The sequence below is a fragment of the Notolepis coatsorum genome, assembly GCF_963971535.1.
Source record: "Notolepis coatsorum genome assembly, chromosome: 5".
Classification (NCBI taxonomy): Eukaryota; Metazoa; Chordata; class Actinopteri; order Aulopiformes; family Paralepididae; genus Notolepis; species Notolepis coatsorum.
In genome coordinates, this window is record NC_140169.1 from 125406134 (window position 1) to 125419657 (window position 13524).

At 45.2% G+C, this 13524-nt stretch overlaps 1 protein-coding gene across 1 annotated transcript in view; it reads left to right on the top strand.

Annotated features, from left to right (window-relative positions):
• Positions 1-13524, top strand: part of tube1 (tubulin, epsilon 1) — a 31656-nt gene that overhangs the window by 5625 nt on the left and 12507 nt on the right. Inside the window, exons 6-8 of the mRNA XM_084315015.1 lie at positions 4257-4378; positions 4823-5010; positions 11225-11397. Of these exons, the coding sequence (XP_084171141.1) occupies positions 4257-4378; positions 4823-5010; positions 11225-11397 (483 nt within the window). The remainder of the gene's footprint in view (positions 1-4256; positions 4379-4822; positions 5011-11224; positions 11398-13524) is intronic.

A 13524-nucleotide genomic window follows, 5' to 3' on the forward strand; every position in this document is an offset into this window, starting at 1 on the left:
GGAAAATACCGCCCCCTATCGTCTCTCCCTGTTGTACTGCACCCCATTGGATTAGACTGAATGAAACACATGGGGGGTGGGGGGGGGGGGGGGGGGGGGGGGGTGGAATCCAGCTTCCTCATTCTACTTCTCCAGCAAGCCATCCGAGAGCATCCAAGTCATTGCCGAGCCGCAAAACAGCGTGGAATACATATTTCCAGTACCCAGCGCTGAATCAATAAACGCGATCGATATTTGGAATGGCGATCAGGAATTGGAATAATCTTTTTGGAGAACATCTGATCTGAGGTAAGGAATCTATTTTACCAGTCTTAGGATAATCAGACCTTTTTTCACAGAGATATCAGCGTGTGTGTGTGTGTGTGTGCGCGCTCGTGCGGATCAGGAAATGAGAGAATCGATTTTTCAGCCCGCTTATATAGCGTGCATAAGTACACATATACTATCGATAATCTAGCGTTTATTTGAAAATGATTCATAAATAGGCCGAAAAATTACAACGTTTTTTGTGTATTCCAGAATATTCCAGTAAAGGGCGTTTATCACAGAATCTTTATATTTTCCTGAAACTTTCAAGAAAACGAGGGTTTTTCAAACTGGTATAAAACGGAAATGAACCGATTAAAAAAAAAAAAAAAAATCCGTTTCGACAATGTTGACTGCAAACAAGTCATTGATAAGCGACAGCCAGATTAGACACATAGCCATAATTTAAGACATAGTTTATGCGTTCACAAATATGAGAGCGCTATCATTGAAGTGGGTGGTGGCATTCAACGGGGGTAAGGCGCACCGCACGGCTGGTAATCAAAGTGTTAACAGTCAGACAGACACACTTAGTGGTCAGACATTCCTAGTAGTTCTTGTGTTCTGCAGCCATTAGTTCTCCAGCTGCAGCAGTCCATGCCCATTGTTGTGGAGCCTGATAGCCGCTGGCACGAAGGACTGACCGAGATGGGGGGGGGGGGGGGTCTGTGGCTGAACGTGCTCCTCATCTTGGCTAGCTCTTCATAGAGGGGGTGGGAGGGGTTCTCCGGGATAGCGGCCAGCTTCCTTCTCATCCTCCTCTCCGCCACCACCTCTAGTTTGACCAGCTCGACTCCCACCACAGAGCTAGCCTTCCTCACCAGCTTGTTCAGTTTGTTGGTGTCCCTTGAGTTGATGTAGCCCTCCCTGCATACAACGGCAAAAAAGAGGACGACTGCAGCTGTCTATTGCACACATTGAAGGCCATGAGTTTCCTCAGGAAGAACAGCCTGCTCCGTCCCTTCCTGTAGAGGGCCCCTGTGTTGTCCTGCTCTGTCCCTTCCTGTAGAGGGCCTCTGTGTTGTCCTGCTCTGTCCTTTCCTGTAGAGGGCCTCTGTGTTGTCCTGCTCTGTCCCTTCCTGTAGAGGGCCTCTGTGTTGTCCGCTCAGCCTAATTTGTTGTCCATGTGTACTCCAAGGAACTTGTATGTCTCCGCCCAGGGCCGCCTGGGAGAATTGCGAGGCCCTGTGCGAGATTTAAACGCGTCACAAAGGCAACATGAATATACATAGATCCAAAAGGACAAAGATCAACACTTAAATCCAAAGAGAAGAGGGTCTATACCAGAGAAAACAAAGTAGCAAGGAGCCAATGGCCGACATCAGCTAAATAGGCTAGCCAGGTACTGACACTAGGCCACACACAGCTTTGGCCAACGCTACGCTACCCAAGCTACACAAACGACCAAGACAATTCACACACAGCACATGTCGTATCTCCAAATGTTGTGAAGTAACATATGTTTTGCCTGGAAAAAAACATCGTTATTAACAAAACATTCGGGAGGGGAAGGAAGGAAGAGTGGGGTAATGTCATGACATCTTACCTGCACCAAGGAACGCAGGGCGAAAGGCCGCAACACAGGTCTCCACGTTGACGAAAGGCCTCTCGCTGGCGGGACAAAAAGAAGCTATGGCCGGAGCCTTGTCATGGTGCAGGCCCGACTACATCTTCTGTCAAAGATGATGTCGTAGTCAGAGTGCCAGGGCCCGCTATTCTCACGGCTAATGTCAATGGTCGTAGCACAAGCTAACAGCTAACTCTAGGCTAACTGATAGCATCAAGCTAACGTTCCCAGGCGAGCGAAAACGAGCAGCTAACGTCGTAGCTAAACAGCTAACTGGCTAACAGTTAGCTCAACCCAGGTATTGCTAACCACTAGCTAACGCAGAAGCAAGCTATGCGGCTACCACTGAAAAACTGTACAACGTGAGAAAAGCAATACAGGCCAACACTTCAGACAGCCGCTGTGTTTTCCTCTTCTCATACGAAGAGAGAAGGGAAAAAGAAGGCAATACACGTCCCACTACAGAGTGGTGTTTACCATAGCGGTGCCGGCAACAAGTCCCTCGCGGACTATAGCCGACTTGAGCATGGAGATATTCTCATAATGAAACACCAAGCTCACCTCCCTCGCACCAGGTGCTGACACCAGGCCACACACCGTTAGCTACTAGTACAACAACAGCTAGTCGGCCCGTTTGGCTCCCGAGAGAGAGAGAGAGAGAGAGAGAGAGAGAGAGAGAGAGATATCCACGGCGGGAATAGAATGGAGTGCATTAAAAACTCACCATACGTCCAAGAGGATGGAGACAACCGCGTGGAGTTGACGAAGTTCATCTGCCAAACGACCGTCCTCTTCATCTTGGCATAACAATGCTGCACGCGCTGTCTCTAGGTTAGCTAAAGCTAGTTAGCCTTTAGCTAAGCTAGCTACTAGCCGACATCATCATGGCTATATCCCGACTGAACCACACGTTAGCACTCAATATTATAACGTAGCTAAAGCTAACTAGCTGTCCCTGTCTTTAGCCGGGATGGCTAGCCTGACTGAACTGTCTAACATGCAACAACTTTCATCTTCAGTCCATCTGCCGAACGATGTCCTCTTCATCTTGGCTGGCATAACCTCCAATGCTGCACGCGCGAAATAGTCAGACCTACCTTACCTGTAACCCCTCCCCTCATTGAAACCAATTCTGCTGCCTGCAGAGCCTCAGAGCCAGGAACAAGTCAGACACATTCTACAAACGTGTCTAATGTGAAATATATAAGCATATAAGCAAAACTAGATTTTAGGTCTGTGATGAAAAAGGGCCTTGCGGGAAGGGGGGCCTCGCAAAAAATAAAAAATTAAAATATATATATATATATATATATATATATATATATTTTTTTAATAATTTCTTTTAATTTCTTTTGTGCGAGGCCCCCCTTCCCGCGAGGCCCTGTGCGACCGCACTGCTCGCACACCCCCTGAGGCGGCCCTGCATCTCCACCTCATCCCCTCGGATGGTGATGGAACTCTTGCCTCTCTGGTAGTCCACCACCAGCTCCGTGCTGCCAGCTGCCCAGCGCAGGCCTTGGAGCAGCCTGGGGTTGGTGTTGTCTGGTCCCCTGGCCTTGTTCACACCGACTTTGGAGAGCTGCCTCCGTACCCGGCAGTTAGTGATGGTCAATGGAGGGGGAGGGGGGCATGCTGCTGTCTCCTCAACGTCCTCAGACCACTGTGAAACAAGCCGGGTGGTAGTCTCTGGACAATAGGCCTGTATGCTGGTACAAACTTCACCAGATTATTGTTTTATTCTCTTTATACTCTATTTAGCTAAGGTTTTTACTTACGTTTTTTAAATACAGATTGAAACCTAAACCAAACCAAGGCTCATATATATTGTTATGTTTTGTGGGGAATCAGAGAATGTAATCATCAGGTATCTTTATTGTAGCCGTTTCACAGAGACTGGGTTTAAGATGTCAATAGTGGGAATAGTGTTGCCCACATAGTACATAAACTGGCTACAGTGTTACAGTCAGTTTTAAGGAGGGGCCCTTTAAACATCCTTGCACTCAGGCCCATGGTGATCTAACTCTGCCAGTGGTTTATGCACATAAAGGGCTGCATTCCGGCACTGATTTAGAGACTTTCTCATTCAACATAAGCATTAAACTGGTAATGGTTATCAGTCCCAAAATGTAACTCCATACCATCCACCTTATCCCCATGAGAAAAAGAAAATCTCTTTATTTATACTCATGTCTGAATTCCATTATTTAACCCAGACAGATTTCTCCACTGTGCATTTGTTTTTCTCCTGCAAAACCGAAAACATATGGTCTCAAAATGTTCACTGATTTGATATTAAAAAAATTATAAAAAAAAAAAGAACCCTGTATTGCCTAACAGAATAGACGTCCAGTAATGTGCGTGCCACCTCTTCATTCCTCTCCAGGGCGGTTGGCCACCTGACGTATGGTTCTACCTACAGGGAGGAGATAGTGGACAGCCTGCGGAGGGCAGCAGAACAGTGTGACTGCCTGCAGTGCTTCTTCCTCATCCACTCTATGGGAGGAGGTGAGCCGCTCCCTGTTCCATTAGCACTGTGTGCATCAGTGTGGTACATTGTAACGATGTATCGTAGGGAGGCACAGATAACACTTTCTTTATACTGCTGTCACAGAGGAAGTCTTGTGAGTATTGGCAGGTGCAGAGTACTGATGCAATCCTGAACAGTATAGACTTAGACCATTAGTTTGGGGTCAGGGAACAAGAGTGATTGAAATAGAATCTATTTCTGACAATTAGAAAGATCTAACGTGTTTCTCTGTCCCCAAAATGCAGAAAACCAAGTCTCTTGGCTTTGATTTGTTATGCGCGGCTCTTGGTATTGCATTTCAGCGCTCTCCCATACCCAGTTTTAGCCTGTTATCAGCCCGATAGCCGGTTCCATTATAGGTAGCGGTGCATCCGTGGTTTCTAAACTGTGGTTGTTGTTGTTGTGGTGGTGGTGACTGACAGGGACCGGCTCTGGCCTGGGCACCAGGGTGCTAAGTCTGCTGGAGGAGGAGTTCCCTGAGGTGAGTCGCATCGTCACCTCGGTGTACCCCTCGGCGGAGGATGATGTCATCACCTCCCCGTACAACAGTGTCCTGGCCATGAAGGAGCTCACCGAGCATGCAGACTGTGTTCTGCCTGTGGAAAACCAGGTGTGTGTGTGTGTGTTTGTTTCTGTTTGTGTGTGAAGTGTATATCTCAAGTATAATTATCAATATCTCAAACTACTTTGAGAAATCTGATGGATAGTTCAGATCTTTTTGTACTACTTACCAATGATGATGTTGATTAGTAGAGTGATCTCTCAGCGCAATGATATAATATAATATTATAATATTTGCTCTTCCTCATACTAGCTCCAGTTAGTTTAGCCACAAACCAATGCAAAGTGAATGGGGTCGCGCTCCTGTCTGTGCAAGCTGACCGAGGCTCACCGAAATGTATTCCATAGTGCGCACAAAGTAAATTTCAGCCAGCATGACCCCCATTCACTTTGCATTGGTTTGTGGCTAACGAGCCGTGGCTAGCATGGGTTGTGCTGAGAAAGTACTCTACGGATCATCATCACTGTTTATGAACATGCCAACTTTATTGGGAAATTAGCTTATTTGCCATCTACCCTGGAGTTAGACAAGCAGATGCATACCCTTTCTTCTCTGTGCATGCATTAGGCTTAGGGAACAGCCGCACCGTTAGCCTAGCTTAGCGTCATTCACTGGAAGTAGGTGTGCCTGTGTAGCCTATTTCCCAACAGTCACGAAATACAACTCCAGAACGTTCCTGTAAACATGTTGTGACCCGTGTATTTACCACGTGGAGAAATTGGAACGTTTTGGAGTTGTATTTGGAGTGTACTTTGTGACTGGGATACTAGGCTACACTGGCACACCTACTTCCAGTGAATGACGCTAAGCTAGGCTAACGGCGCGGCTGTTCCCTAAGCCTAATGCATGCACGGAGAAGAAAAGGTATGTATCTGCTTGTCTAACTCCAGGGTAATAAGCTAATTTCCCCAAAATTTGGCGTGTTCCTTTAAGTAAGAAATAGGGCTAGGGTTTAAAAATTCTGAACTATCCCTTTTAAAGGAACACGCCAACATTATGGGAAATGCACTTTACAGTCTTCTCCAGAGTCTGACAAGAAGATAGATACCAATTTCTGTTCAGTAGAAAGCTATCCGGCTGCAAGCTAGCCTAGCTTAGCACAAATGAATGAAAGCGGATATGGAGCTAGCCTAGCTGGAGTTTTAAGCTCCCCTGGAGTTTTAAGCTACAGTAGGCTAGTGGTCCGGAGGAAATTGCTGTCTATCTTGGTGTGTTCTCTTTTAGACTAGGCAGAATTTCAGAAAATGTGCTTGTATAAAGTGCTGAAGGCATTTCGTGTTTATTTTTGGTACACAACATTTCTAGGGATATTAAGGGGTGCTGAATCCAAATTTGCTGTATACCAAGCTCAAAAATGTCAAATAAGGCCTCAAAATTGAGAAATCCAACATGGCCGCCAGCACCAGGCCCTCTCTCCACAAAAACAGGTGCTAAACCCAAATCTTTTATTCTACTGACATGAAACTTTGCACAGAACATCTGCACCTATGGAGGAAGAAAGTAGGAATATAGCTGGGGTGCAACCATGAGTAACAGGGTGTTTTTGACTGTCCAACTGTAATCTTTGTATAGGCGAGGATACAAAAAATGACATTTCTTCAGTGTTTGCAGGAATACTACAGCAATTTGGTAATAACTGTACAGTGTTGGACACCAACATTAGAATCCTCCAAGTCTTAGCTTTCTTCAGGTACCAAGTTTATGCAAGTAGCTCTTATAAATCTGGATATATAAGCATTTTAATGTAAGCATGCTGTTTTAGGCGAATTTTCAAAAAATAAATGGTGGGGCTTAATGAGTTAAGTGTGACTACACAAGGTACAAACCTGAATTAAATGTGCTTTTGTAAGTTTTCTTACATACATCAACAAGGACGTAGTCACACCGGAGATTCAAGAATCCATACTTGGCGCAGAACACCTTGGATAGGCACAACTGAACATGTTTGTGGACAAACGTTTGTGTGAACCTCCAGATAGTGACCAGCACCTGAACCTGAAATCACCCATTCGAAAGAACAAAGCCAAGACATTTGCCTCTTTATATGAAGTTGTGCAACTTAAGAACAAGCAAAACACCATCAAAGTGGACAGGCAGATTCTACAAAGGCTCATCACAGCTTACAGAGCAGGTCGTAAGGTAGACCTTGACAATATCCTCCAACATGAGCTCATGCCCATCCCGCCATCTCTGGCCACAACTAACGGGAGTCTACATTCCACCAACAAGTCTGTGTTCGCAAATATACTGACGAAACAAGTTAAAACCCCTGCAGATCTTACCCTTCAGGGACCCAGCTGCCTGGTCATTGATGGCCAAGCTCTGGTAATGGCACTCGGAAAGCCACCTGACACTACAACATTTGGTGACTATGCCAACAAGTTCACTGACACCGTGTTGAAGATGGGAGCAAAATACCAGAGGGTAGATGTCGTCTTTGACAGATACCATGACCAATCCATCAAAACAGGCACAAGGGTGAACGCAAACAGCGCCACAGACCAGTACGTTGTGAAATCAAAAACAAGTCTGTTCCACTTCCTGCCGATTGGTCGAGCTTCATGGCCCTTGAAGACAACAAATCAGATATCGCTCAACTACTCTCAAACCACCTGATAGAACACAGCCCGGATGATGAACCTGTAGTTGTAGTATCAGGGAGGTTTACTGAAGCGACAACTGTCAATTCAACAGATCCAGATCTTGAAGTCTCCTCTCTGAGTGCTGACCATGAGGAAGCTGATACACATCTGATTCTCTCATCCAGGCTCCAGTGGAAACAATCGTTGTGTCAGCGTGTGACACAGATGTGCTGCTTCTACTCTTGGCTCACTATGACAGAATCCGATACGCATCTCTACATGAATGCTGGGACATCGAAGGATCCAAAATATTTTCCAGTACATGACATTAGAAAGCTACTATCTGATGATCAACTGGACACAATCCTTGCCTTCCATGCCCTCACCGGATGTGACAGTGTGTCCCAGTTCAGTGGTCATGGAAAGAAAACAGCCTGGCAGGTGTTCGAGCACCATCACACTGATCTTGCTGGCCTAGGGAAGGGCCCTTTCACAGAAGATCTTGTGACATCAACAGAGAGATTCATCTACAAGATCTATGGTGCGCCTGAGGTGGATACGTGCAACAAAGCAAGAGTCAAGTTATTCTGCAAAGGCCGTCCACAAGAGACTCTGCCACCAACCTCAGATGCAGTGAAGTTCCACATCATGCGCTCACACTATCAAGCAAGCATCTGGAACCAAGCTCACCTGCCACACCCTGATCTTCCTCCTGTTGATGAAATGGGAAGGACAAGGAAGGACAGCTAGTGCCATGGCTACTCTCTCTGCCACCCATGCCTAAAGCATGCAGGCAGTTCACTTCATGTGGGTGTACCAGGGCATGTGAGCGGCGCGGGGAGCGGAGCGGGCGGTTTTGAAGGCGCGCACCTCAGCATACAACGCCAGGCTTGTGACAGGCAACATGAATGACCACAAGGTGGCGAGATACAATGTTAGGAGGACAGTAATAGAAGCAAAAAGGCGCTACAGGGATAAAATTTAACTTCAATATGAACAGGCTGACTCTAGAGCTATGTGGCAGGGCCTCAGAACGATGACAGATTACAAAGGCACCTCCCTCAAACTGAACAGTGACATCCAACTGGCAAATGATCTCAATAACTTCTATGCAAGGTTTGAGGCTGGGAATAACAGCACCAGCCTACAAACCACTGCAATGGAGGGGGGGGGGGGCACTGCTGATGGAGACTCAGTGTTCAGGATAACAGAACATGAGGTGAGGAGGACGTTTAAGAAAGTGTATCAGGAAGGCAGCAGGACCGGACGGTATCACCGGGCGCGTCCTAAAAGTCTGTGCCGACCAACTGGCCCCGGTATTCACTGACATATTTAACCTGTCCTTAGAACAGGCTGTCATCCCCACCTGTCTGAAGAAGTCCACCACTATCCCTGTACCAAAAAAATCCAAGCCTGCTTGCCTCAACGACTACCGCCCTGTAGCTCTCACCTCCATAGCCATGAAGTGCTTTGAGAAGCTAGTGAAGGGCTACATCTGTTCCTCCCTCCCCATCAACCTGGACCCCCTGCAATTTGCATACCGCCCCAACAGGTCCACGGAGGACGCCATAGCCCATGTGCTGCACACAGCAGCATCACACCTGGACAAGAGGCAGGGGAACTATGTGAGAATGCTATTCGACTACAGCTCAGCATTCAATACCATAGTCCCCTCCAAACTCATAGCCAAGCTCAGGGACCTGGGCTTGAACTATGACCTCTACCAGTGGGTCTTGGACTTCCTGATGGGCAGACCCCAGGTGGTGAGAGCAGGCAACTGCACCTCCTCATCCATCACTCTCAACATAGGGCCCCCCCAGGGCTGTGTCCTGAGTCCCCTCCTCCACTCCCTGTACACACATGACTGTGTGGCACAGCGGAACAACAACACAATCATCAAATTTGCTGACCACACAGTAGTGGTGGGCCTGAACTCTGCAAACGACGAGAGGGCCTACCTGGAAGAGGTTAAGGTTCTAGCGGGATGGTGTCAAGAGAACAGCCTCTCCCTGAACGTCAGCAAAACAAAGGAGATGATTGTGGACTTTAGGAGGTCGGGGTCAGGGACTACAGCCCCCTCAGCATCGACGGGGCACCGGTTGAGAGAGTGAACAGTTTTAAGTACCTCGGAGTCCACATATCCGAGGACTTGACATAGACCACACACATTGACAGTGTTATCAAGAAGGCACGACAACGCCTCTACTTCCTTAGGCGCTTAAGGAAGTTCAAGGTGAGTCAGAAGATTCTCAAGAACTTCTACTCATGCACAATAGAGAACATCCTGACTGGCAATATCACCTCCTGGTTTTGGAATAGCACTGGACAAGACCGTAGCAGACTACAGAGAGTGGCCCGTTCAGCCGAATGCACAATTGAAGGTGGGCTTCCCACTCTCCAAGACATTTACAACAAGCGGTGCATGGGCAAGGCTAAGAGAATAATCAAAGACTCCAGCCACTCAAACAACTGCCTCTTTGAACTGCTGCGGTCTGGCAAGCGATACCGGAGTCTCATGGCAAGCACAGAGAGACTCAGAAGGAGCTTCTATCCCCAGGCCATCAGGATTCTCAATGAATGAACAATGAACAATAAGCAAACCATCAACACACCCACAGCGCACATACACTCACTTAAATAAACAACACACTGTAGCACCCCACTTTAGACACACTTTACACTTTAGACACTTTACAAACAGGAAATTGCACATCATTCTCATTCCTTATTGCACCTCACCACTACAAGGTGGCACCACAAGCTAAGCTATACCTCACCATTTTTGTACCAGCTGTACATACTGTATATATAGATACACTGAACAATTTTGTTGTTTACACTTGTTTACGTACTTGACTTCTTGACTTTCTATTTTATACTTATTATACTTATTTTATACTATCTTGTTATTATCTAGCACACTCTCAGGAGCAACACAGAAAGAAACATTTCATGCAAAGTATTCTGTATTCTGTATGACAACTAATAAAGAAACTTGAACATTCACTTATATTGATATGGTAAAATAATCTTTTTATTTTATTATATTATAATCTATTCTATTCTATTCAGAAAAAGTGGCATTGGATGAATCATGCAACTGCAAGACACCTGCGACACCTGCCTGAATACGATTGATGACTGACAATAAATTACTGTACCTAAGCTACTGTACGCATATTAAGGACTATCTAATTTGCATAAATGGCATGTTGATTAATCTGGGATCATCCTGCTTTTCTTTCTTAGTTGGTTGATGAGTTATGCATCAATAACGACCACCGTTTCTGCTATAAATATGAGTTTCAAGCAACATTTTCACAACTGATCTAAAATCAGGATATGATTTTAAATTCCTCATGTATGCAAACATATAAAAACACATTTCATTGATGTTTCTACCTTGTTTATAGTCAAAAAGATATGCACTTAAATAGATTTCAGCCTGGCGCTGGCGGCCATGTTGGATTTTTCAATTTTGAGGCCTTATTTGACATTTTTGAGCTTGGTATACAGCAGATTTGGATTCAGCACCCCGTAATACCCCTAGAAATGTTGTGTACCAAAAATAAACACGAAATGCCTTCAGGGTTATGATTTTCTGAAAATTGACCCTGTCTATTTAAAGTGGGACGTATTTATTCTAACATTCAATCCTAATTCTCATTCCTTGCTTCCAGTCTTTGGTTGACATTGTCAACAAGATCAGGCGCATGTCTCAGAGAGGAAATCCAGGCTCCGTGATCAAGAGAGACGGCAGCGTGATCTCTAGCCGAGGCGGGCTCAGCGGGGCAGAGAAGCCCTTCGACGCCATGAACAACATTGTGGCCAATCTGCTGCTCAACATCACCAGGTGTGGTACAAGCGGAGTAGCACTGGGGAGACGCAGGGTGTCGTCACGCCAGGCGTGCCCGTGTTCAAATTAACCCCTTGGATACAACAACCATAAGTCCATCTTTTAATTTTCAGATGAGCAATGTTTTCAAACCTTAATGATTTAAAGGTGGTAAGTAAGTTGCGAGTGTTGTGTACATTCATAGTTAGATATTAGAGGTTGAGTTATGGCTGGGAGGTGTATCAAATATGAAGGTATATCATCGTTGATCCATGCAAAGGTATGGATCTTGTCTATACCGTTGTCCATGCTATATACATATTGTACGAAAAATAAGTGTATATGTATGTATGTATATATATATATATATATATATATATATATATATATATATATACTGCAGCAATATTAAAAAGTCAAATAAAATAACCATTTTGAATGAAATGGGACTATAATAATAATAAATAATAATAATAACTTTATTTGTATAGCACTTTTCATACAGAAGTTGCAGTTCAAAGTGCTTCACAACAGTAAAAGATACAGGCATAAGCGAGCATAAAAAAGATAGAGAGGTACTGTAGCAAGGTAAGGTAAATCACAGTGTTTCACATTAGGATCTAGCATCCCAATCGGTTCTCTGTTTACAGTTTCATTCAGTAATACAAATAATAAAAATTGTTTAAAATGATTCGGTTACCGCGGTTAGGTGGTCGAGCGGAGATTGCGTTCGTCACCAGCCCCGGAGCTGTGAGCTTGGTTCGCCTGTTCGAATCCAGCTCACAGCTCCGGGGTTGTCACCAGCTTGGCTGGCCGTCTGCACTGATACAATTGGCTGTATCAGAGGGTGGGAGAAGCTGGCGGGGTGGGTCCGGGTCGTTGTAAACAGCGACTCCTACAGTTCGGTCGGGGCGCCTGCTAAGCGCGGATTGGACGTGAGGGGGATAGTGTGGTCCTCCCACACGCTACGCCCTCTCAATGAGGATCCGCGCTGCCAGGTGAAAAGAAGCGGTGATTGGCTGGACGTGTGTCGGAGGAAGCACGTGGTAGCCTCCACTCTCCCAAATGATCTGACTGTGGGGGGTAAAGCGCAGCGACCAGGAAGGGACTGGGAATTGGCATACGACTAACATTGGGATGGGAGAAAATCGGAGGAAAATGGAGGGGGAAAAAGACCAATAAAAAAAAAAAAAAAAAAATGATTCGGTTTACCAATAGGGTAACACTTTATAATAACACTCAGTTATAAGACCTTTATAAGGTATTTGTAGATGATGAACTAATCATGATCAAATCATTTATATACATTCGTAAATTATTATTAAATCATTTATAACTATTTGGATAACATTTACAAATTAGTTCTACATTATTTATAACTCATTATCAACATTGTTTGTACTTGATTTGTTCATCATTAAATAATGTTGTTTAATGTGTAGTAACACATTTGTAGATGCTTTGAAAAATGGATATAAATGGTTGCTTTTTTATATAGCGCTTTTATCCAAAGCGCTTTACAATTTGTTACTCACATTTTTACCCATTCACTCACACATTCACACACCGACGGCGGAGGCAACCATGCAAGGTGCCAACCTGCTCATCGGGAGCAATTAGGGGTTAAGTGTCTTGCTCAAGGACACATCGACACGCTGCCCGGGAGGAGCGGGTATCGAACCGGGAACCTCCGGATTGCCAGACGACTGCTCTACCTCCTGAGCCACTGTTGGATATGAAAAACGCTATTGTGTGCCCTAATCTGAAGTGAAGCCTATTCATCATTAACAAATGTCTAATAGTCAATTATTTGTTTACTTTTTCATCACCTGTTACAAATGTTGTAGACAGCTTTCGGATACAACACCCTTCTTTGTGACATCAAACAGTGACAGAATTAGGAGGACTATAGATAAATGCAATTTTATTAACCTATAAAATACATGTGCATAACATATAGTGTAACGTGGGTGGGCACTAGGACCCAGGAGTACCCTGGCCAGGGTGTAGACGGAAGTCTCACGCGAGTGAGACTTGACTTCATGTTTGTTGCCATCTGTTTGAATGGAAGCACGATATATTAGCAGAACCAAGTTATTCGTGCTGCCCCACGCTTTTATTAAGGTATGAGCAGGCTAAACACCT